The sequence below is a fragment of the Ursus americanus genome, chromosome 7, assembly GCF_024610735.1.
Source record: "Ursus americanus isolate L20-20 chromosome 7, mUrsAme1.1.p, whole genome shotgun sequence".
NCBI classification, from domain to species: Eukaryota; Metazoa; Chordata; class Mammalia; order Carnivora; family Ursidae; genus Ursus; species Ursus americanus.
The window spans coordinates 78,043,988-78,067,533 of record NC_142133.1 but is presented as its reverse complement, the minus strand read 5'-3'; the positions used below and the strand labels follow the sequence as shown (position 1 = coordinate 78,067,533).

The window sequence follows — 23,546 nt, the reverse complement described above, 5'->3', positions numbered from 1 at the left end:
GAGCTTGCCCACGGTCCTGGACCTGGCAGGGCTGGGGACTCCCTCTTGGGGTCCGTGAGAGGCAGCCCTGCATTTGTGGTCACGAGCTGAAGGCCTGGGTCCCAATCCTGCTCCTGACTCTGAGCGGCTATGTGACGTTGGGCGGGTTGTTCGAACCCTCTGTGCCTCCATTTCCCCACCCCCGTAACATGGTATATTGGTTTCCCATTGCTGCCATCACAAATGGCCACACACCGAGGGGTTAAAACAGCACATACGTCCTATCTTACAGCGCCAGAGGTCAGAAATCCAAAGTGGGTCTCACCGGACTGAAATCAAGGTGTGCGAGGGCTGCGTTTCTTTCTGGAGGCTAAAGGCACCGGATTCCTCGCCTTTTCCAACTTCCAGAGAGAGGCTGCCCACATTCCTTAGCCCGTGGCTCCCTCATCACCAAAAGCAGAATGGTAGCATCTCTAATCTCCAGACCTCTCTCTCTCTCTTTCTCCCTCTGCCTCCCTCCATCTTTTAAGACATCCAGGAGAATTTCTCCATCTCACAGTTCTCAGTTTAACCACGTCTGCAAAATCCCTTCTGCATGTAAGGTAACACAGAACAGGCCCCAGGGATTAGGACGTGGATGTCTTTGGTGGGCCATTTTCCTGCTTACCACATACAGAAGTAATAAAAGTACTGATTCTAGAAGACTGTCGTGGAGATGAAATGGGTTACCACGTGCAACTGTTCAGAGCAGGGCCTGGGCCGTGGTATGAGGTGTGTTTGCAGAGGACGCCTCTCTCTTGGGAGGGAGAGTAGCACCCTGGTGAACGATGCAGGGAAGATGTGGGTCCTCACACAAGGGCTGCTGGGAAGTCAGCCCTCGGGTCAGTCTCTCTATCTCCTTTATTACCGTGTGATGTTCTGGGTGGTCACGGTGAGGCCGAAGCCAAGCCGGGAGGAGACCACCTGCAGAGCCCAAGCTAAGGCCCTGCCGGCAGCCCCAGGAACCTGTGACCCAGACCCACTCCACGCGCTCTGTGCTCTGGGGAGGACACGAAGGGGCCTGGGCTTGAGCCCAGCCGCTGCAGGAAAGGGGAGCAGGGCACCTGGGATCCCAATGGGGTCTTATTTGCATTTGAGAGAGAGGGTAGAAGCAAGAGATATTCTGAGAACTCCCAGGAGGTAGGAAAAATCGAGGTTAAATGCAGAGGCAGCTGGTGGCGCCCATGCAGACTGGAGGGAATCATCCAGAGCTTCTCTGCCTGTGCCTGGAGCGAGGGCAGGAGGCCCAGGGACAGGTGTGGGTTCTGCCACTCCCCAGGAGCACAGCCACCTACAGACAATGTGACTACTGAGCACTGACTCTGTGCTCGGCCGTTACCTGAATGGTCTCTTGTAAGGGTTAGTGTCACCATTTGAGAGATTTGAAGGCTAAGCCAAAGACTTCATTCAATCCGGCCAGGGTCCCACAGCTAGTGAAGAGCCAGACTCACGCCGGACTTACCAAACCAAATTCTCCTCTCTGGGCCTCAGTCTTCACAGCTGTAAAATGGGGGCGGAGAGACTGATTCCCAGGCTGTCACCAGCTCAGCGCTCTATCTGTGGGCGTGCAAGCATGCATGAGGCTTAGTGGGCCGCTGTCACGCCGTGTGACACACCATGCCACTTCTTGCACACGGTCTGCATGGGCTTGGCTCCACGCTTCAGGTTGAGTCCAAGTCTGTCCGTATGTCTCTCGTTACCCTGGACCAACAGCTTCCTGGGGCACGTTCTCTTGGCACAGCACCAGAGCCCAAGAGCCAAACCAAGCCATGCAAAGCTTCTGCAAGCACACTTCCGCTAGCCTTTTCTTAGCCAAGCAAGTCCCATGGCCAACCCCAGCCTCCCTAGGGCACAAAAGCATACTTCGCCCACGGCAGGAGGGTCAGAAGGCAAATACTGGCTGAGTGATAATCCCAGCAACGATGCAGAGGATCTAACTAATCCCATGAGTAGCTCTGGGCAACAGTTTTCTGTACGTGGCTTGAAACAACACCTGGCATTGAGCTCGGGGTCTCCAGCCACAAGCGAATGAAGTCCTTTGACTGCACGGGTCCCAGATCGGTCCTATGCGGACCCGGACAAGCCCTGCTAGAGGCAGGTACCGGCTGCTGCTGCAGCTTGTGTGTCTGACCCCACTGCGGGGCTGGGGATCGGGAGCTCTCAGCCCGAGAGACAGAAGGCTCGCCTGTGGGAGTTCAGAGGGCAGATCCCTCCGCTTGGGCGCTCAGGGAGGAAGTCCTCCTGCAGAAGGAGCCATCGAGCTGGTCCTTGAGGGAAAGTCAGGGAGATGGGGAGAGGAGGGGTTTCTGCTCCATGGGGCAGACACTGCCAGGAAGGGCTCCAAGGCCAGGGAGCTGCCGGGAGACCAGCCCTGAGCACAGAGCCCTCAGGAATAGCCTCCTTCTGCACTCTGCAGCCCACCTGTGCGTGGCATCCTCGCGGAGACCCCTCCTCACTACCAGCCGGCCATACCTTCCCTTCCCTGCCACACCTGCCTTCTTCTCCAGAGGATGCCTGCTTCTACCTCCCCACATCCTGGCCACGTCACCCGCTGGGAGCCAAGGACATCGGGGCTGAGGGGTGTCTGCGTCATGTCTCGTTGGGACCAGAACAGAGGAGGCTGGCTGGGCCAGGAGAAGCGGGCGCCAAGCCTGTGTGTCGGCACCAGCAAAGGCAAGAGGGGCATTAGAAACAAGGAGACGAGGCATCTCACTGCCCAAGGCCGGGAAGAACTGGAATCAGGGGCTAACAAGCCATAGTGAGGCTGAGGGATTCTTTCTTTGCCTTTTATAACAGGGACATGGGGCTGGGATGCCCCATCTTCCTGCGGGGCCCATACCTGACTCTACCTAGGGCAACCCTCTCTCCACAGCTTCAGGAGCAAAGCCAGTACCCAAAAATTCCAAAAAGACTTCACTAGTTTGCACTCCATAAGGAACTGCCATGTATTATACACCTACTGTGTACCTCTCAGAAAATTTATGAGGTGGGTATGATTATCCCCATTTTAAAATGATGAAATTGAGGCCTAGGGAAGTTAAGGGCTTGTCCCATCTCGCGCAGCCCATAAGGGCCACGCCGGGAAGACAGCAGAGGTTTGCTGAGTCCCACACCCACATCAGCCACATCCGGGGCTTCGTGCAAAGCAGCCAGTGCAGGGAGAGGCTTACAGCCAGGTAGAAATCCTCTTCCTACAACCCCGGCTCAGCCGGCTGACCCCCAGAGCAGGCAGCTTCTGTCTTTGGCCTGGTGGTGGTTTGTCCCACACTGGAGAAGGACAGCTCTGTCTTACTGAGGTCCCTCAGGCGGGAAGCACTCCCAGAAGAGTAGGGACAGGCTGGGCCCCTGGTTGGAGCCACGCTCTCCTGTCGCTGTTCCTGTGGACCCAGGATGAAGAGAGGGAGAGCAGCTGGGGAGAAAAAGGCCCAGGAACTTCCAACATGGAACCACCACAAAATGGAAAAAGCCTTCTTGAGTCAGCAGATCAGTGGGAGGCCATAATGAAAGCGAAACACCTGGCACACGGCAGGCACTCCACTTCTAGATGCTTCTATGGTTGTCGCTACTGCTGTTGATAAGTCTTTGATGTTTGTAAGAAAGCTCTTTACTTCCCTATTTCACTTCCTACGAGTGGTAACCGGCCGCCGCTAGGCAATCTAACCCAGCGGAGGCCAGCGGGGTTCCCGCCGCTCGGGCGAAAGCAGGAGTATTAGCACCCAAATCCTCGCATCTGAGAATTAGCGGAGTTTACCGAAACCACGGGGGACGCTTAGGCCACTGGGTACGATCCCCTCTGCACATAAAACCTGAAATGACGCCTCGACCCACCTGAGACTCAATCCCGAATCCAGGGAGAGCTGAAGTGCTCCCCCCTTGCGCTCCGAGCGCCCACGTCCCCGCCTCCTTCTCTTCCAGGGGTGTCCTGCTCCCTGCCTGCTGCCCCGCACGCTCGTGCCCTCCTCCCTCTCCAACCCCAGCTGCTCAGAGGACAGACCCAGACCTCAAAACTCAGGTGGACAGGGCCACGTGCAGCGGAGTCCTCGTGCGCAGAGCAGGGGAGCGTTTTGGAAGTCAGGGAGACGGGCCATGGAGGTCGGGGAGTGCCGTTTGCCCTGAGACGATCACAGACGCAGCCGTGGCCGTGGCCGTGGCCGGCTCTGGGCTCTGCCAGACTTCCTGCGGCCTTGGTCCCCGGAGCCAGCCCTTGGCCCTGCAACTCAGGTCCTCTCTTTTCCTGCTGCCCCCCTCCAGCCCTGGGAGCCCTGCAATCTGAGTGACCCGAGTGCCACAGCACTGAGGGACGTGAGATGGGAAATGGGGGCTGAGCCGTGCAGACTTCAGACAAAAAGCTCCCACGCCCCCTGCCAGGGCCTCAGCCCTCAACACCCAGTCTCAACACCGGAACAGCAGAGTGCTGACAGCTTAGACGAGATTTGCCCTGCGGAATTCCCGCCATCCAGTAAGGCGTAATAAACAGAAATCGTGTCTTCTGTCCAAAGCACCCCAGATCCTGGTAGCAGCGTCCCTGTGCCACATGCTGAGGGTGTGGTCCTGTGAAGTCACTGGTGGTGACGTAGCCCGACAATGAAGCTGGAGGGAGCACACACCCCGCCTTCTCACGTGACCTATTCCTACCAAGCAGGAGCAGCCCCAGGAGGCTCAGAAGGCAGAAGGCACCACCCCAGGAACCTTCCAGAAGGACACAGACATAGGCATGCAGGTCCTTGTAGGACAGCTGGGCCTTGATGTCTTGTGGCAGAGGCCCCAGCCTCAAGAGCACTGGGCAGCCGCACTGGCAGCCTCCTGTGGTGGTGGACATGGCCCAGCAGCCCCCGTCCCAGGGCAGTTCTTCAGTGAGCCTTCTGTTCCTTAGGGACTCGTCCTCATATCTGCTTCCTCATCCTTACACTGCTCCACACTGGGTGATCATAGCTAAGCTAACAACACAGGACGATTGTGTGGTCTGTCACTGGACCATCACCATCACATTCTTCTTGGCAGAGAACTTCCAGAACCCTCAAAGTTCCAGAACATTCTGTCGTCTCCTGGGACCCTGTCTGGGAGGCTCGCCCAGACTCATTTTGAATTTACTATAGCGAGCAACCTTGCAAGCGCACAAAGCTGTGACGCAAAGGAAAGTTATGTTGACCTTTTTGTTTCCAAAGGCCGTGGTGGTCGTGGGGTGGCCTGCTATCAGGGCCATTCGATTTTTGTAAGACGATGCAACAGGATCTTCAGTGTGGCAAACAATAAAGAAGACGCTCTTGCACTTGCCACTTTAAAGATCAGTTGCATTTTTTAAAGAAAAAGCCCCCGAATCAATACAGCTTTTATTGCATCTTTAAAACACCACAAATAAGTCTGAAAAATCATCCAGCATCTTGCTGTTCCAGTAGCTGGACAACTTAGATCTTATGCAACAGCTGCTGAACTCTTCCTTTTTCAGAAACATAGATACCACCCCCCAAATTTTCTGATCTCCTTGTTTTTAATGTTGTGGCTTGCTGGATCAAAGCAGCTGACTTTGATACAAGTTCAATGTCATTTCCTTCAAGAATGAACTCATCATTCTGACCTTGAGATACAGAACAAGCAACACCCTGGCCTCACCCAAACCCTGCGGTTGTATTTTTCACCCAACAAATTTTGGATTTCGACAAGAGAACCACTCTCCTGGGTAACAACGTTGATGCGGAAGGGAGCGTACACAGACCTCCTCTTGTCAAGGAAGCCCAGTGTACCGCCCTTGATCACCTTCCGTACCCGACTACAGACAGTGCGGACAGTCGCCAGTTCTTTTCTGTTTCCCCACCATCTGTCAACTCGGAGCCTCTTCTTTTTCTTTCCAAGGAGGCTGACTTCTACATCGATGTGGTTGAAGTCCCTCCAGGGGGTTCCTCTGGGGCCCTTCAGGTGAACAGTGCGTCCCTTCGGAGGGATGTCAACATTTTCTGGCATGTCGACAGTCTGATTGCTGAGAATGGGCTTCATTCTCGCAGCAGATGTGGCGAAGAGCAGATTAGCTGCATTTTAAGTCGATGTCAGGGGGTGGCCTTTTAACCTCGCTGGGTCCATTATGCACGTAGCAAACGTTTGGCCAAGAGAGTCAGTATTGATGAAGGTGTCCCACAGGGGGAGCCGTCAGCCCCCTTAGGTTCTGCGGCAAGTGCTTCTCAAGCTGGTGTGCCTTCAAATTCCGGGGGGTTGTCAAAAGGAAGATTCTGAGTCAGCATGTGCATGGGTGATACATGTTATATATATTATGTATTTGGATATATACAGAGCATTAGGAATATATATATCATGGACTAAATTATGTCCCCCGGCCCCAAATTTGCATGTGAAAGCACTAATGCCCAATGTGACTGTATTTGGAGGAAGGACCTTTAAAGAGGTAATTGAGGTCATGGGGGTGGAGACTGGTGTCCTTATAAGAAGAGAGAGAGAGACCAGGGATGTGTACACACAGAGAAAAGGCCACATGAGGACATAGGGAGAAGACAGCTGGGGGGAGGGGTCTCACCAGGAACCAGTCTTGCCAGCACCTTCCATTTCCAGTCTCCCAAACTATAGGAAAATAGATTTCTGTTGTTTATGCCACCCAGTCTGTGGGATTGTGTTAAAGCAGCCCAAGCAGAAGAATACAGCACACACGCACACACACATACACGCGTGCACGCACACACGCACGCACACGCACGCGCACGTACACACACCCTAGCTCTGGTCTCCTAAGAGGGCAGATACAACTGACACCTCAAAAGTACTCAGCACATCTCATCCCAGGTCTTTGTTTCTAAACCCCAGGCTCTATTTATTAAAAGGTTATCAGGCTCCTTAGGCAAATGGCCGCTTCCCAGGGACGCCCAGGAGCCCTAGGTAAGGGTGATGGCAGGACTCAGTCCAAAAATCACAACAACACGCGGCTGGTGATGCCAATCCCTGGGAGACAACGCTCCGATGAGCACTTCTGAAGTACCCATCCTGCAGAGGAGAACACTGAAGCCCCAGGAGGCTGGATGAACGACGTGGAGTCACACAGCTCCTAAGCGTCAAAGCTGGGGCCACCAAGCCTCCCCAGCACCTCTGCTTACACCAGACCCCCGGGGGTGTGCCTGCACCAGGTAGCAAGGGCACTGTGCGGGGGAACAGAGCCGGACGCCAGCCCGTGCTCGCTGTGGGACAGGGGCAAGCTGCCTCACCTCTCCCCAGCACAGGCTCCTCCCCTTAACAAGGGTAACAAGCACTTCACGCCTAACTTCCCTTTGGTTTTTAAACGTTACAGAATGGTAATCCCCCTTATGCCCAAAACCGACGCCAAGAATGACCAGCTCACAGCTAATCTTGTTTCATCTACATCCCTACCCTTCCACCCAAGCCCCCAATATTTTGAAGCAAATTCCAGACATAATATATTTCGTCCGTATTTGGGATCTCTAGAAGATAAGGATTAAACACGCACACTCTTTATTTTCCTCTTAAAAGTTTCCTTCTGAACATCCTGTTCCCCTTTAGCTTGGGAAGGAGGACTCGATACTTCTGGATTTCTCCAGAGGAAGGGTTTTTCCTGGCCAGATGGGGGCTGGAGGCGCGGCAAGGAGCGCGGGGCAGACAGGAGGAAAGCCTCGAAGCCTGACAGGTTCACAGTACAAACCCAGCCCCCGTGGATTCCAGCACTGCATTTGTCTGATCTTTTTCTGTTTCGGAGCCTCCCCTGCCAATGCGATTCGGAGAGCTTGGAGAACACACTCCACTCTTTCATTTTGTGCCGCAAAATGAAACCTTCCCTTCCCTTATCATAGAATCTATTTTACCTCCTTAAGAAAAACGTTCCCTCTGAAGGGCTAAGGCGCCCGACTAAGGCCCGGGGATGGGGAGGAGCGCCCCCACACTCAGCGGCAGGAAAGGGCAGGAAATGAGACGACCCCGGGAGGTTCTGGTCCCTCACTGAAGGGCGAAGCCTGTGTCCCCAGGTAAAACGGGGAGGACGCACGCACACGAAGTTGGGTCCTTAACGTCGTTACAAGTTTTCATCTGAAATGCTTAGTAAGAAAAACAAAGAAAGAAAAGCACTTTGGGGAGGGAAACATCTCAACAAAACGGTCCATCCTCCCGCGAGGGGGTGCCCGTTGGCCCGCCCGGGATTCAGCCTGTACCCGCCCAACCCGTGGGAAAGCGGAACTGTCTGGGGTTCCCCGGCAGCTCGGCACCGCGCGAGCCCAACACGGAAAAGTGAATCAGCAGCGGGCACCGCTCGGGTTGGGCTCAGCTGAGCCACCGCCCCGGGACCGGGCGCAGGCGGGGCGGGGCCGGGGGCGGAGCAGACAGATGGGGGAGGAGAGCACCGGACGGGGTGGACCCGGGGCGGGATCCGGGGCGGGGTCGGGGCGAGCCCCACGCACGGTGGATGGGAGGGTGGGGGGTGGTGAGGAGTGACCCCGGGCGGGGCGGGGAGCGGAGATACGGACGAAGAAGAGGCCCCGGGGCGGACCTGGGGAGGGGTCGGGGCAAGGCGCGGGGCGGATGGGCGGGGGGTGGAGGGAAAGGGGTAAGGACCGGACCCAGGAGGGGCGGGGCGCGGAGCTCTGGGCGGAGGCGCGGTCCCCAACAGGGCGGCCCCGGGCGTGGGCGGGGGCACTCAGGAAGGCGGAAGGACTTGGCGCGCCCGGCGGCCCAGCGCAGAGCGGTTTCCTTCCCTCGCGCAGCGGCGCCCCCGCCGAGCCCCCAAGTCTCGAGCCGGAGCCCCCAGCCCCGCGGGCGCCATGCGGGAGCAACTGCTGTTGTTCTGCAACTGGAGCACGCTGGGCGTGTGCGCCGCGCTCAAGCTGCCGCAGATCTCCGCGGTGCTGGCGGCGCGCAGCGCGCGGGGCATCAGCCTCCCGAGTTTACTTCTGGAACTGGCGGGGTAAGGCCGGGGCGGCTGCCCTCCCCCCTCGTCTCTGCGGCCTGGAGGGGCCGGGAACCCCGGAGCGCCACGGGTCTGAGTAGTACCGGGGAGCGGAGCCGAAAGCGCCTGGCCGCTGGGGAGGCACTTTCCGGGGCCCTCACCATCCCTGATTAGTTGCGGCTCACCGCGCGGACGGCGCACGCCCATTTTACAGATGCGGAAACCGACACCCGGCGAAACCGTCACGCCGCCCGGCAGCCACAGACCAACCGAGCGGCTTTGAGCAAGCCATTTGCACCTGGAGGCTCTGTCATACACATCCCCCACTCACGCCATCACCCCTTTTCTCGGGTCTCGGTTTCCTCTCATGTAAAATGAGGGGTAGAACTGTAAATTCTAAGGCTCCTCTGGCTTTTAAAAGTTACACGTGGGGGGAGGAGGATTCAGAGACTGGGGGAGCTCTTTGGAAGGAGAGGAGAAGGACTTGAATCCGGCCACAGCCAGCCAGAGAGGAGCCAGGGCCGCTCCGTGAGCGCTCATCCGTCAGAAATCCGGAGTGGATGCCCTGACTCCAATATTTAAAGATGTAAACGCGAAAAACAGAGTTGTAAAACTCGGTTGGGAAGACTCGAAGTGGTGGGAAAGCAGGCACATGATACCCGGCAGTCTAGCCGCGCACCCCTGGCAAAGCCCGGCCCTCCCCACCTCGCACCTTGCTGGCCCGGGCCCCCCCGTTATCACCCCGCGACAGTGCGGGCCAGTCTGGCGGAAGCACAGCCCGAACGGGTGGCCGGCTGGTTGACCCCGGGGGTCCGGTGCCGGAAAGAAGCCAGAGGCAAGGGAGGGAGAAAGAGACCTCGGGGGCGGGGGGTGGGAGAGATGGGGGTCCCGCCCCGGGCGCGTCCATCGGGGGAGAGGTTTCGTCCAGAAAGAATCAGCCACTGGCGGGTTTGTGAACGACCGCACAACACTGGGGCCCCCGGGCTGGATAGCGGGGAGTGCAGAGTCCTGCACCGCAGCGTCTGTTCGGGAGGGCGTGGACGGCCCGGGAGAGGGCGGCGGTTTCTCCTAGGTCCCTGAGCCGGGGAAGGGGAGGCTGGCCCGGTGCGGGGGGAGCCGAAGACGGCCTGATGCCTCTCGAGTGGGGTCGGGAGCCTGCCCACACCCTGCAACTCGGCGGGCGCTGCCCGCAGCGGTGGGTCATCGCTTTGCCTAACAGCGCACGTCGGCAAAACCGGCTCACGTGGGCGGGAGAGCTGAAGGCGGCGTGGAAGGCGGCCGGTGTGCGGGGCCTGCGGGGATCGCGGCGCATGTGGAGGCGCTGGGGGTGCGCTTCGTGGAGGGCGGGGCCCCGCTCCCGGACGGCTGTAGTGGGCGTGGCTGTGTCCAGGCCCCGCCTGCTGCCCCCCTCTCCTCCAAGCCCAGCTGGAAGGGATCTGGGGCCTCCTCCGCTGGATTCCTGGGTTTTATCTCCACCTCAGGCCACACTTACCTCGGTAGTACCATTTCCCGAGCCGGGTCTGTGTGCGGACACTGCTTTAAAGGCATAACCGTATTCAATCCTCAGGACGCCCTAGGGAGCAAGCATTGTTTTCATCTCTAGACTGTAGGAACCTGTGCCGAGAACGTGAAGCACCATGCCCAAGTTCACGGGCAGCAACCCCGTGGGGTTCACCCGGTCCTGGCTCTGTCCTCTCTGAAGCCTGTCCTCCCCTGCTCTCCACACTCACTGGGTTTTGCTGCTTTCTAGGCTCCTCCGCCACATTGTGAGTGGGGGAAAGTACTGGCAGCAGCCTGCCCTCTTCCCCCTTTCCTTCCGCAGCCTTCGCTGGCGGGGGCCAGCTAGGACTGGGTGCTGTGGAGAGAGGGCCCTGGCGCAGGGGGCAGTGCCTGCCTGCCGGCCTGCGAGGGGGAGCCGCCAGAATTCCCGTAGAAAGAACCCAGTAGGCATCGCCATGAGAAGGCCCATTTTATCTCCTGGGAAGTAGAAGCCGTAACAGCCTCTTGGAGGACATGTACCCTCCTTGGATCCTGAGCTGTGCAAATTAACTCTAAAAACCCATTTTTGAAAGAACTGGACCAACGGGGACATAAACCATAGCTTGATACCAGAAAATGACTTGTAATGTGGGTTGGTGTGAAGTGGCAAGAAAAGGCCTGTATTTTAGAAATGCCTCCTGAAGGCTGCAGGGTGGAAACCAGACGCACACTGCAGCCAAGAAAAGGAAGGGGGGATATAGGTGAACGTAACAAAGTATTTGTTGAAGCTGGTGCTGGGTGCGTGGCTTTATTAGGTTTTCTCCAGTTTGTGTCTGTGTTTCCAAGTTTTTACAATTTAGGGGTGCACGGGTAGCACAGTTAAGCGTTCAACTCTTGATTTTTGGCTCAGGTCATGATCTCAGGGTCATGGGATCGAGCCCCAGGTTGAGCTCCAACCTGGACATGGAACCTGCTTAAGATTCTCTCTCCCTCTGTCCCAGCTCTCACTCTCTGCCTCTCTAAAACAAAACACAACAAAACCAAAAACAAATTAAAAAAAAAACCTCATAGTTTTTTACAATTAAAAAAAAATGTCCATCCCAATTACTTCCTTCTTTCATGCACCCCTGGGGGGCAGAGGCACCAAGCCAGGTCCTGGGGCTAGCACACCGCCCTCAAAGCCTCCCAGTTCTCTGAGGAGGCTAATTGCCTGTTAGGAGCGGAGTTTCCTAATTCAGGCGACAGGGAGGCCTCGTCTCCACTCGGAGGGGGGATGGAGGGGCAGGGAGTCACCCGCCGTCTTCAGGGAGAAGAGGTGGCCACAGGAGGAAAAGGGCTCTCCAGGCAGGGGGCTTCGGGAGAAGCCTGTGGGCTGGACTAGGTGACCCGTTTAGAGCACCCACGTGTGCAGTACGGTTCGTGAGCCCGGACTGCTGTTACCCGTGTGTCACGGGTGCGGAACCCAGGGCGGGAGAGGTTAGGTACCTGGTGGTGGGGGCTGTGAGCCCAGCAGCCTCGGTGCACGGAGGGCTCCGCCTTTAGCAAGGGGTCCAACTGCGGGGCAGAGGCTCAGCAGGTGGGGGGCGGGGGGAGCCCTGGTTGGGGTCACAGGGCGTCTGGTGCAGCAGGCAGCACAGATGGGGCCCCAGGCCGACCATGGGAAGCGCTCCGTGCCCAGACGCCGCTTGTTGTCACTGTTAATGGAACAGGTGTCCCCGACGGGTTCCCGGGTAGGGAGGAAGTGGGCTGTGGGCTGGCGGAAGTGGGCTACAGGCACCTCCCAGCCCAGGCTGCGGTGCCAGGGGTTCGCCTCCACTTCCGCCCGGGCGTTCTTCACCTGCTGGGGGCGCTCGTGCCCAGCTCCTCCGCCACGTCTCTTTCCAGGCCTTGCAGGCATCCTTGCTGCTCGGCCCCCTTGTGCCCTCCAGCCTCAGCTCTGCTCTCTGCACTTGGTCTGGAACCTTCCACGGCTGCACTTGCTTCCCCTCCCCAGGCCCAGCAGGGTGACTACTAGGCTACTGGATGCACTGGCCTCTGGGTAAGATTCCTTTGGAAAAGTCTTCAGTCCAAATCCCGGTTCCACTCCTGACCCGAGAGTTACCGCCTCTGTGGGTCCATGTGTAGTTCTTGTTCAAACCTCTAGCTCCTGTGTTGAGGAAGGAAACTCAGGTCACTCCATGGAGCAGACCAGGAATTTCAACAGATTTGTGGAGCTGGGGCAGACACCATTCGGCTTGATTTTATTGTCGTGATCATTCTAATGTATTACTTTTTAATTAAAAGAAATATTAAGAATAAAAAAAGGACACTTACTCCCAGGCCACAGGAGTGACAGGGGGTTGACCTTGAACATTTGGGTCCCAGAGAGAGAGAGAGGATTGCAGCCTGGCACCCGGGCCTCCCTGGGAGCGCCGCAGCCTGGGTGGGGGTGGTGGGAAGCCCCCCATCCGTGTCGGGAAATTCAGGCTCTGGTCTTTGTCTTTTCCCTGAGTTGCCATAGGACCTTGGCTTCTTGGGCCTCCGTTTCCCCAGGTGGTCTGTAAAATGTGGAGGGCAGTGTGGATGACCCCAGACAGTGATCTCAGCTCTGACATCCCAGGGTCTCCCGCCTGTCCTGAAGGTCTCCGGCTGCATATGGGAGGTAGGCCCTCGGTGGCGAAGATTCCAAAGCCTGCTTGTGACTACTGGTCATCCATTCAGCAGGGTGTGCTCCAAGCCTGCTGTGCCCAGGCCTGGCTGGCGGCTCTGCAGAGGTGGGTGGGGTGCAGCTGGCCCCCCGAGTTCCTGCTCAGAATGGTGCTGTTCAGGAGGCCTGGCAGGAGGGGAAGCCACGCCACACGGCAGGGCCAGGAAGAGCACCTGCTTTTTAACCCTGAAGCCCAGACATGACCAACTGCCAAGCCAGAGAGCCTGCAGGCAGCCAGGCTGTGGGATCCCTGGGAAGGGCTGCTGGCCGGGAAGGGGATGGCTAGGGAGGCCTAGGCCTGGGGAGACCCACGTACTCAGGGTGGCGCAGGCTGCCCACCTCCCATCCTGTGACCCTTTCCCCTCACCCTCAGCTCAGCCAAGAACAGTTCGCTAGGTCGGAAACAGGATGGGGGGCACAGGCTCCCAGCTGAGGAAACGAGAGGGGTTATGTCTGGATGAGGGAGGGAGGCTCTGGTTCACCTGGGGAGACAGCCTGGGTGATGGGGCAGGAGAGTCTGAGGGGACAGCGGGGGGATTTAGGTTCTTGGGGAACTGATGGGCTGGGGTGTGCGCTGGGAGGACGGGAAACTTTCTTCTGAGAAAGGTCAGGTCCTGGGGTCTTTACCTACCGCCCCCCAATTCCCAGGCTCTCAGAGCTAGAATTTTCTTACGAAACGGTTCGATGGCTCTTCTTCATGCCTTTCCCCCACTGCTCCTCCTTGACTGGGCAGCACTCTGGAAGGCCACAGGGATCGTCCAGGTGGTTGGTCCTCTTCAAAACTCCTCTCTCCGCTCAGGGCTGCGCCCAAACCTGCCCGGCCCCTCACGAGCTCTGCCTCCCACCGCCCGGGATGTCTGTCTTGGCCTGTGTGGCTTCTTGTGTGAGGCCTTCCGAGGGGGCTGCCTAGTGCCAGGCAGCTGCTGGGCCAGCCTGGGGGCCAGGACCCCCATCTCTGCTAATCCTGGTGCACAGCTTGCCCTCTGTGAAAGGGACTTGACAGTGCGCATTATGCCCGGCTCCCTGTCAGCCCTGGGCACGTGCCCTGAGCAGAGCCATGGCCATTATTACATCACCATTCCGTCCTTTGTGTTCCCAGTCTCCCCCCTTGACATTCACGGGCTCCAGCCTCCAGTTCCAGGGTCTTGCGAGTGAACCTGGGCTCCTGGGGGGAGGGGGGGTGGCCGGGCCTTCCTGCGGGGCGCTGGGTCCGTCCAAGCTCAGCCGTGCCCTCTCTCTCCCCAGTTTCCTGGTGTTTCTCCGGTACCAGTGTTATTATGAGTACCCGCTGCTCACCTACCTAGAGTACCCCATTCTCATCGCACAAGGTAAGGGACCCCTGGGATCCCTCCGTCCCCTCTGTCCCCTCGACCCCTCACCCCTCCTGCCTCACTCCGGTCTTTGCCTTTCAGATGTCCTCCTCCTGCTGTGCGTCTTCCATTTCAATGGGAACGTGAAAGGGGCAGCGCCCTACCTCGCAGCGTATCCTTCCTTCTGCATCCGGGAATCAGATGGGCAGGGGTGTTACCTGCTCGCAGTGTGTGTTTCTAAGCAGAGTCCTTGACCAGATAGACGCTCTATGGTTGAACTGAAAAAGATCCCAAATGCAAGACTCCACGTGAGTGAATATACTTCCCCAACCCAGAGCTATTCCAGAGTGTTCCCTGCCCCGTGACCTCCTTTCTGAGACCAGGGTGCCCACAGCGCCCTGAGCCCAGCGGCTTGCGGACTCAGGACCTCCCTGCCGGCGAGCTGCGGGATCGAAGCGCCCTGCTCAGAGCCACCTCGTCCACATTGATGCTTTAGGGGCGGGGAGACGTTCCTTCTTCCCTGAAAACGGCCCCAGAGTCTTTGAAGCCCTGATAACGGGGAATGTCTGTCATTCACACGAGGCAGCTAACGCACCTGGTCAGCATGCGAGCGGGGTTCTCGAAGGCTCGTTCCAAGTGGAAATGAGGCCCAAGACGTGAGAAGGGTCTCGGTGGGGATCTGGTCATGACGCAGACGTGTGCTCGCTCACGCAGGCAGCATGTTCTGTGAGCCAGGGCCTGGCCGTCATTTCAACTCTCTGTAACAATCCGGTTATTCCCTTGTTGAGAATAACTAAGCTGCGGTGTTCCCGTCTGTGGGAGGAGTCGTGCCTCCCTTTTGTCGAAAGACTCACGGTGCCGAGAGCCCAGGACAAGCTCCTGTTTATAACCTCCTCGCGCCGGTCCTGATGAACAGCAGTGAGGGTTGCCATGTTAACAGTGAGCTTTTTCTTAGCAAAAGTGCGTCCCAAATATTGCATGGGACATACTTGTACTCAGACTATTTTTGTTGATCTGAAATTCAAATTTAACTGGGTGCCCTGTATGTTTATTTGCGAAATCAGGCAACCTGACCAAAAAGTCACGTTGAGGAACTCAGGGTTTGCTCCTCCTGCCACCGCTGGTCAGGTTTTGTAAAATATTATGTAAGGTGGATATTTGGAATGAATAGGATAAAGCTGGGCAAAATTCGTGTAAGAAATTGAATTAGGGAGTGTTTTAAAAACAAGATTTCATCTGCCTGGATTCCAGCGGCCCTTCTGGTGTTGACCAGGTTTCCAGGAATTAGTTCTGACTTTTCACCCAGGGCACTGTCGACCCCTTCATTTAAATAATGTTGTTAACTGTAATCATAGCAACCTGGCTGGGTCCCTATGATGTGCCACCAGGCATTTGAGGAGGTAGATAGGACAAGGAGTGTTAAGTCCATTTTTCAGATAAGCAAACTGAGGTCAAAAGAAGGCACGTGACTTGCCCAAGGTCACAGCTGAGGCTCGCGGCCATTATCTCTTGTGTTTGCCTCAGCCTGTCTAGCTTGTGCCTGCAGCCTCACGGAGCCTGACCAAAATCCGAAATCCGCTGTCATTTCTCCCGTCTCGCAGCGTTGCTGATGGCAACCGGTTTGACACTGGAGCTAGCCGGGAAGGGGGAAGTCAGTGAAGAGAGTTTCACGGGACACCTGCAGCACACGGCTGCCCTGTGATGTCAAGCTGCTTCTTCAAATGCTTGACTTTTGACGTTGCACTAGAGGTGTCTGCATGTTCCAGGATTAGGTGGGCAGGTAGAATCTTTGGACCCCTAGGAACAGTCCACAAACGCAGGGGGCTCTTGGCAGTTCTCTTCCATAATCTGCTTCTGCCAGTCCCAGGTCGGCTTATGTGCAGAACCTCCGTGGTCTTGGCGTGAAGGCACAGGCGAGGGGTCGGGGGGCAGCGGGGCCACCGGCCAAGCCACTGCTGTCTTCCTTAGCGCTGGGTAGATTTGTGGCCTCGTGGTTCGTCCTTCCCCTGCAGAAGTGGATCATAGATCTGGCCATGGTAAGTGGTAAGGGTTGGGCCCCGCTCGCCGTGGAGGGTGTTGGAATAGCCAGAGACTCAGAGCTGATGTGCCTCGGCCTGCTGTTTTATGAGTCAGTGCTGAGCATTGTGGTTTCCCCAGGCTCTAAAACACCATTATCTGTCTGTCTGTCTTGTCTGTCTGTCATCTATCTAATTTCATTGGCAGGTGGTTAGAGAAGCCACTGTGGCCACACAGTGATCCTTCCCCACACTTCCACGCTGGCCGCGGCCCATCCGTTGCCCCCCCCCGAGCGGTGGAACTGGGCGCGTTTGAAACAAGTGTCTCAAGTGCCTTCTTTTTCGCTTAACCCGGGTTTCGTCCTTGTACAAGTTGGTTATCACTTGCCCAGACGATGTGGCTTCAAATGCACTTTCAGTATCTGGTGCTCTTGCTTTTTTTAACCGAGGGACTCCTGACTTTCTCATGTTTTACCTGCAAACAGAATCTAAGCACTTTCATCAGCACGGCCAGCAAGTTTGCCCAGCTCCAGTACCTGTGGAAGACCAGGGACTCGGGAGCCGTGAGCGCCCTGACCTGGAGCCTCGCTTCCTACACCTGTGCAAGTAAGAGCAAGACGCCAGTGCAGGGACGGATTCGCGGGCGTCGGGCGGCTGCCCACAAGGGTTTATCACCTTGCTGTCCACTGTCGTAGTGCCACGAGCTTTAATCCTTTGCACGTAGCTATTCACGTAGACCCTCCAAGCGGATCTGTGGTTACGACCCTGATGTCATGAAGCCTACTTTCCATTCTCTGCAAGATCCATATTCCGGTTGCTAAAGAAAAACGTAAAAGCAGCCTTTCTTCAAAGATCTGGCCTGATATCAGCAGTCCTCTCTTAGTCTCTGAAAAGCATCAAGAGGTTGATTATGTTGAATCCACTAACTCGTTTTAAAAATATCAATCTAGGGGCGCCTGGGTGGCACAGCAGTTAAGCGTCTGCCTTCGGCTCAGGGCGTGATCCCGGCGTTATGGGATCGAGCCCCACATCAGGCTCCTCCGCTAGGAGCCTGCTTCTTCCTCTCCCACTCCCCCTGCTTGTGTTCCCTCTCTCATGGGCTGTCTCTATCTCTGTCGAATAAATAAATAAAATCTTTTAAAAAAAATAAAAAATAAAAAAAAAATAAAAATATCAATCTTTATGATGTAACAGATTACAGAGATGAAAGTCATACACTGGGGCGCCTGGGTGGCACAGCGGTTAAGCATCTGCCTTTGGCTCAGGGCGTGATCCTGGCGTTATGGGATCGAGCCCCATATCAGGCTCCTCCGCTAGGAGCCTGCTTCTTCCTCTCCCACTCCCCCTGCTTGTGTTCCCTCTCTCGCTGGCTGTCTCTATCTCTGTCAAATAAATAAATAAAATCTTTAAAAAAAAAAAAAAAGAAAGTCATACACGGTCTTGTGAGAATGAATAGAATTTGCCACGGTGGAGTTTTTCTGGAGCCATATTGGTTGGTCTTAAGTTCAGAATTTCCACTGTTTATGTGGATTCTTGCAGGAACTCCCTAAAATACATATACGCTATTTTAGGTAGAAAAAATTTTTAAATTCAGAGCTCTCACATTAATTAGGTTTACTACTTTTAGATATTTGAATTCTACTTCATATTTCTTCTCTGTCCTAAAGGACTGATTTCTCCATTAAGGGTTGATAGAAGGGGTCTTCGTGTCCCGAGTTATTTAAAATTAAGGCTTCTTGGGTTTTATTTTTAGCTTTAAAATGTTGAAGTTCTATGAAATCTATGGTTTCTGGAATTGCTAATTAGGTATGTTACTTATTAGCTCCCTAATTTTACCTTCGGGAATTATCTTGAAATGCTGCTTATTCGATTTTCTTGTAGGAAATCTTCAGAGACCATGTAGTGCGTTTCCATCTGTTTTGCATGGCAGTCTGTGCTTAACAAGTACTTAAATACACATTGAATAGATGACACGTAACCTGGGGATTATAACTTTATGGGAAGATATGAACTGGTTTTAAACCTAATTTCCTAAAGTCTCGACGTGTGAGGCGGAGGGAGAGCTTTGTGTGGGTTGGTTCGGGTTAGGAAAGGCAGGCCTTGAGGTTGCAGGTCGCGTTCTCCGACTCCCAGCTCGCGTCTCCCGGGTATGTCCACTTACGTCCATACCCCAGTTGCCTGTGTTCACGAAGTCAAGTGCTGTATCGGAAAAACGACTTGAACTGAACAGTTCTAGTTAGACCCTGAGGAAAATCATGCCCTTTGCTGGGCCTCAGTTTCCTTTACCTAGAAAATATCTAGAAAAGAAGGGGGTAGAGTTCAGTCCTTTAAAAACATTGTCTTTCGCTAGTGGGAGCCTTTCTTTAAATGAAATCTTACCAGAAGCCCTGTGTAAATGAGATTTTCAAAGCTTGCTTTATGGGGGGGGGGGGCTGTGGGTTGGTGCACACGACGGCATCTGCCTGGCTTCCCTGGGCAGCACTAAACTACCTTCTAGATGCTGCTTCCGCTCTCAGGAGCAGCTTCAAAACCACGGGGCTAGGACATGGCTGGATTTGAGTGGTTTTCTAAAATACAGTACTGATTTAGTTTTCTGCACTACCAAAATCTTCTTTAACCAAGATCAGTTAGCATATAGTCCTGGATTTGAAAATGGAAAGACGTGAGCGAAATACCAAAATGCCTTGAGAAGCAAGTTGATACTGCTGAATGTTTTCTTTTACAGCAAGAATAATAACCACTTTAATGACCACCAGTGACCTTACAAGTAAGTACCCACTTTTTTGAATTGTGTGTCCGTTGTGCCTCCTTCATTTGTCAGTTGTCTTCCGGCCTCACGGGTCAGCTTGCTCCACTGCACGGTGAGAGGCCAGCAAGCTTATTCCCGGGCGCCAGCCCCCCACTTACGGGACGAAGCGTCTGCGTCTTGTAGTGCCTGGGATAGAACGTGCAGCACGAGGCAGTGGACTCCGATCTTCGTGGGGTCTCCGCTCCAGCAGTGGGTGGAGATGGACTGTGACGTCACCCCATCACTAACTAGTGAAGAATGCTGGGAAATGTGTTTTGGAAGAGTAGGACAGGAGGAGCACCTGAAGGGGCAATCTGGCCTGGTTGGAGGGGCCCAGAGTGGCAAATTCGAAGAGTGAGATCGGGAGAAGAGGAAGAGATGGTGACAGGCAGCAGCCCGCGTGAAGGTCGTGAGCAGGGGGACACATGGCTTAGCCACAGAGTGTGAATGGGAGCTGAGTGTGAGGACGGGGTCTCCTGAGCTGACAATCATTTGACCCCCACATCCTTGTTTTTTTAAAGGGAGAAAAATATTTGGATTGACATAAAAAGAATTTAGTAATTCCCTAGGCTTTCTTCCACTCCCAAGTTGAGCATATATTTTTTTTTGGAAAATGATCAAAACAAATGGTGTCACCTTTTCTATGAAACCTAGAAATATGTCCCTGGCACATAGACCCTTTAAATACGTTAATTGTTGTTTGAGAAAATACTGCTACAGGGCAGTGGGTGCGTATGCTTGTCCCTTTGCAGAGGCTGTATCTTTGGCTCAGACACCTTGCGCCAGCTCTGAGAGAAGCATTAAAAGTATTCTGGTCAAAGCAGAAACTTGGGTGAGGTGGGGAAAGGGAAAGACGGCCTTCTCCACAGGACCTGAAGGATTCTCTGTATGGGGAGAAGAGTCAAACTGTAATTAGCCAACAAAACAAACCCACATATCAAAAGTTTGAAAGATTGAGAACGTTCTAGTTGTAATTTGTTTTGTATTTAAAGTGACAGCTGTCCCTGAAAGTGTTCAGGATATCTGGGGATAATCTTTTAACGACAGTTCAGCTGATCTCGTACAAATGTTTTACAACCACAAAGATACATTAAATCTCATAAATCTTATTTATCAGAGGAGTGTTCATCAAGTCACTTACAGCAAAGTTTTTCCCCCCAGAAATATTTGGAACCAAAGTTGTTCAGAACTTCCCATGAGGCAGAGTTCCAGGTTTCGTTGGGCAGCGAACTAGATTCCCACTCGGAGCAGGAAGTGATTTTGAGGACTGAACAGTCCTTGTTCATACGGACTTTGCCTTTCTAATTTCAGTTCTTGTGCGATTTGTGCTCATGCTCGCTTTGAATCTGTGGGTAACGGCCACAGTCCTTCGCTACAGGAAGACGGTCGTAAAGGCTGAATGATGCACGCGCGACTCCTACACACGGAGTGGATTCCGAGTCACTGAACCAAAGGGGAGAATAAGCTCTCTGCTACATCAGGGTCTTCTATCAAATTAGTCCACTGTTTCGGAAACATTGAAGCCAAAGGTACTTGCAACATGAGCCACTTGTTCAGACATGCTGATTCGCTCCCTCTCCTGGGCATCAGGAGGTGGAGGCAGGGCTCAGACACCCGCAGGTTGAGCGTCATGGTCAAGTTCTCTCCAGAGAGCTAACTACGTTGGCTTTTCAGCTTTGTGTCTTGTAAGAAATCAATCCTCTCCATGGCACAAATGATTATGAATGGAGTGGGATTTTTCTCGAAGTTAGAAGTGGAATTGTGGTAAATTACTAGGGTTCACTTTCTGGGACTGTTTAGTTGTAATGTAGATTTAACGGGCCGGCCTTACTGTATCGTAATACAATATAGTACCTCCTTGGGCTATAGTAAGGATATCGAGCAAGCAAAAATTGGCTTGAGTTCATATACCAAAGTTAGTCCTTCAACTTCATATAGTGCCTTTCAGTTATTCCTAAGGAAAGGTACTATTAGCTGCAATCTCTACTTAGGATGAGGCAGTCCCAATGAACTTTCTGCTTCAAGCATAATGCTGCCCTTTAAAAAACAAAAACACATCTTGTCCATTAACACATAAAGGGTATGGCTGGGTTCTGCCAAGTTCTTACGGATTTCATTCTCATTAGATCATATTCTAAACATGATGTTAAGATTACTGGACACTGTGTTTTACTATAAAAGTTTATAAACCCTAAAATTTTAAAACTCTTTCCCTTTATATTTGAATGGCATTATTCAGTTAGATGTAATAAATGGTGTTTATTAGAGAATGTTGTAGTTTCCTATGTAAAATAAACTTTGATATTCTGACCTCTGCTGAGTCTTAAAACTGTCAGTTGTTTTAATGTGATTAGTTTTAAGTTATGTAAAATGCTGTTTTAAAAATATAAACTATGGTTAATGTTTTAGAACTATTGCTTGGAACCAGCAGGAAGAGAAACATGGTATATAAAGATAAATAATAAATCATTCATTCTGTGGCTTTTACAATCATAGTTGTCATTTTTTATAAGATTTATTTGAGAGAGAGCACACAAGCAGGTGGAGGGGTAGAGGGAGAGGGAGAGAAATCTCGAGCAGATTCCCTACTGAGCACGAAGCCTGACTCAGGGCTTCACCTCATGACCCTAAGATCATGACCTGAGCCAAAATAAAGAGTCGGAGGCTCAACCCACTGAGCCACCCAGGCACCCCTGTTTTAAAGTAAGCTGTATGCCCAACATGGGGCTCAAACCCATGATCCCGAGATCGAGTCACATGCTCTACTAAGCCAGCCAGGCGCCCCTCATAGTTGTCATTTAAAAAAAAAATCCAAGTGAATCTTTTTTCATATGCAATTATAATCTAACCATTTAGTATAAATACAAATTGTGTGATTTTTTAGTCCAACAAATATTTAATTTGAATATACTTTTTAATTAGAACTTCATCATTGCTTAAAGCTTCTCCCTTAAGAACATACTATCTTAGGTGAAGAGTTCCCCATTTTTCCTTTTCAGGAGAAAAGGACACAAATATTTGAACTATTCCAGATATCCTACACACATTATCATATTTAAGCCTACAACAATCCAGTAACAAAACCGTCTCAATTTCACAAAAGATGAAAACACTGAAGCTCAGAGGGACTGACCTGTCCCAGATGTGATAGCCAATAAGCATCCTAAGTAAGAACCCACTGATTACCAAAGAAATGTACTTCTCGAAAACCACCTCTCAGCAGTGGCTCCTGACAAAACAGGCATCCCGTGTCTTTTCCTGATCCTGGACACTCAAATGAGATTGTAAGATTTGCATGTCCCTTAAAATACCTAAATCAAATCAGCAACAGACTCCTTGTTGAAATTCTATTTTGTATTTCTCTCCAGACTAAATGACGGTGGAGCATTTGCAGGTCTATAACCTTGGTTGTGATTTGTTTTGCTATACCCATCAGGGAAGGAAGGCAAAATTTGGGGGGATAAATTTTAGGAGGTTGCAGCATTCCAGGACTACTCACAGGAAGAGTATGAAAATGCTTATGTCTTAATTTCTTTTATTTAATTTTTTAATATAAAAAGCAGGCATAAAATACAATTACATTACTACAAAGATGCAACAAAATTTTTAAAAAATCAGGGGGTATGATTTTTGTTCAAAGGGGACAGCTGATCAAATATTTATGATTATCTAAATCATGCAGTTCATAACTTATTACAATTCCAAACAAAACTCATTATTATGGGGAAGGGAACGAGGACAGCCCCCAAGCATTCTATCAGCACTGTCATACAGTGCCTCTTTTCAAAGTGCTTTATGAATCAACTATGGTTATCTTCATGCCAGAGGGAAACTGCAGCCTTCTTCCAGGGGAGGAGACGTGAGTCAGTAGCAGTGTCGACACAGACTGAGAAACTCAGAAGTGACTTGCTCTCATAGACTATTAAACATGTTATTTAAAGCATGTTTCAATAAGGTAATATAGTGTCTAAGTTTCTCTGTTGTATGAGAATCCTGTAAGAATAGATTAACAGCAGCAGCAAAACTTCCTAAATCGTGGTTCGGCAACCTAGAGTATTTCTTTTTGAGGATCTACAGAAAAACTGATACAAAGACATCCTTCAGAGCCAGATTTGTGACTCTAGCATAGGTTAGTTTTAAAAACACTAACCTTATTTTAGATTTCTTGGTATCCTTTAGTTAGCTAAAGGCATTTAAAAATTTCAGATAGATATTTTTTTTAAATCTTGCTTCTAGATAGCATATTTTAATACTTTTCAAAAATTCACTATACATTAATTTTTAACAGTAATACCGGCACCAGTTTTCCTTCTACTTCTGTCTCGCTATCCCCACTAAACAAAAGTAAAAAATCCAACTAAGA

At 52.7% G+C, this 23,546-nt stretch overlaps 1 protein-coding gene and 1 pseudogene across 2 annotated transcripts; one reads left to right on the top strand and one right to left on the bottom strand.

Moving 5' to 3' along the window:
• Window positions 1-5,423: 5,423 nt before the first annotated feature.
• LOC123778575 (large ribosomal subunit protein uL6 pseudogene) lies at window positions 5,424-6,155 on the bottom strand (annotated as a pseudogene).
• A 2,492-nt stretch (window positions 6,156-8,647) lies between these two features.
• Window positions 8,648-21,673, top strand: SLC66A3 (solute carrier family 66 member 3). Of its 2 annotated transcripts, none has more exons than XM_045775993.2 (7): window positions 8,648-8,923; window positions 14,316-14,398; window positions 14,483-14,552; window positions 16,359-16,416; window positions 16,881-17,001; window positions 19,121-19,162; window positions 20,495-21,673. In XM_045775993.2, exons 1-7 carry the CDS (start codon window positions 8,781-8,783, stop codon window positions 20,584-20,586), a joined length of 609 nt encoding a protein of 202 aa, XP_045631949.1. In that variant the 5' UTR covers window positions 8,648-8,780; the 3' UTR covers window positions 20,587-21,673. The 2 variants fall into 2 exon arrangements, with proteins under 2 accessions (XP_045631949.1, XP_045631948.2); XM_045775992.2 differs by lacking the exon at window positions 8,648-8,923 and adding an exon at window positions 8,935-12,422.
• Window positions 21,674-23,546: the final 1,873 nt, after the last annotated feature.

What these genes read in the sequence shown, in the direction of transcription:
- SLC66A3 (XM_045775992.2), top strand. Translation starts at nt 12,022, where the DNA reads ATGGGGCCCCAGGCCGACCATGGGAAGCGCTCCGTGCCCAGACGCCGC. An exon ending in CCCCATTCTCATCGCACAAG is followed by an intron (nt 14,399 to 14,482) that starts GTAAGGGACCCC and finishes TTTGCCTTTCAG; the next exon opens with ATGTCCTCCTCCTGCTGTGC. An exon ending in GCAGCGCCCTACCTCGCAGC is followed by an intron (nt 14,553 to 16,358) that starts GTATCCTTCCTT and finishes AGCGCTGGGTAG; the next exon opens with ATTTGTGGCCTCGTGGTTCG.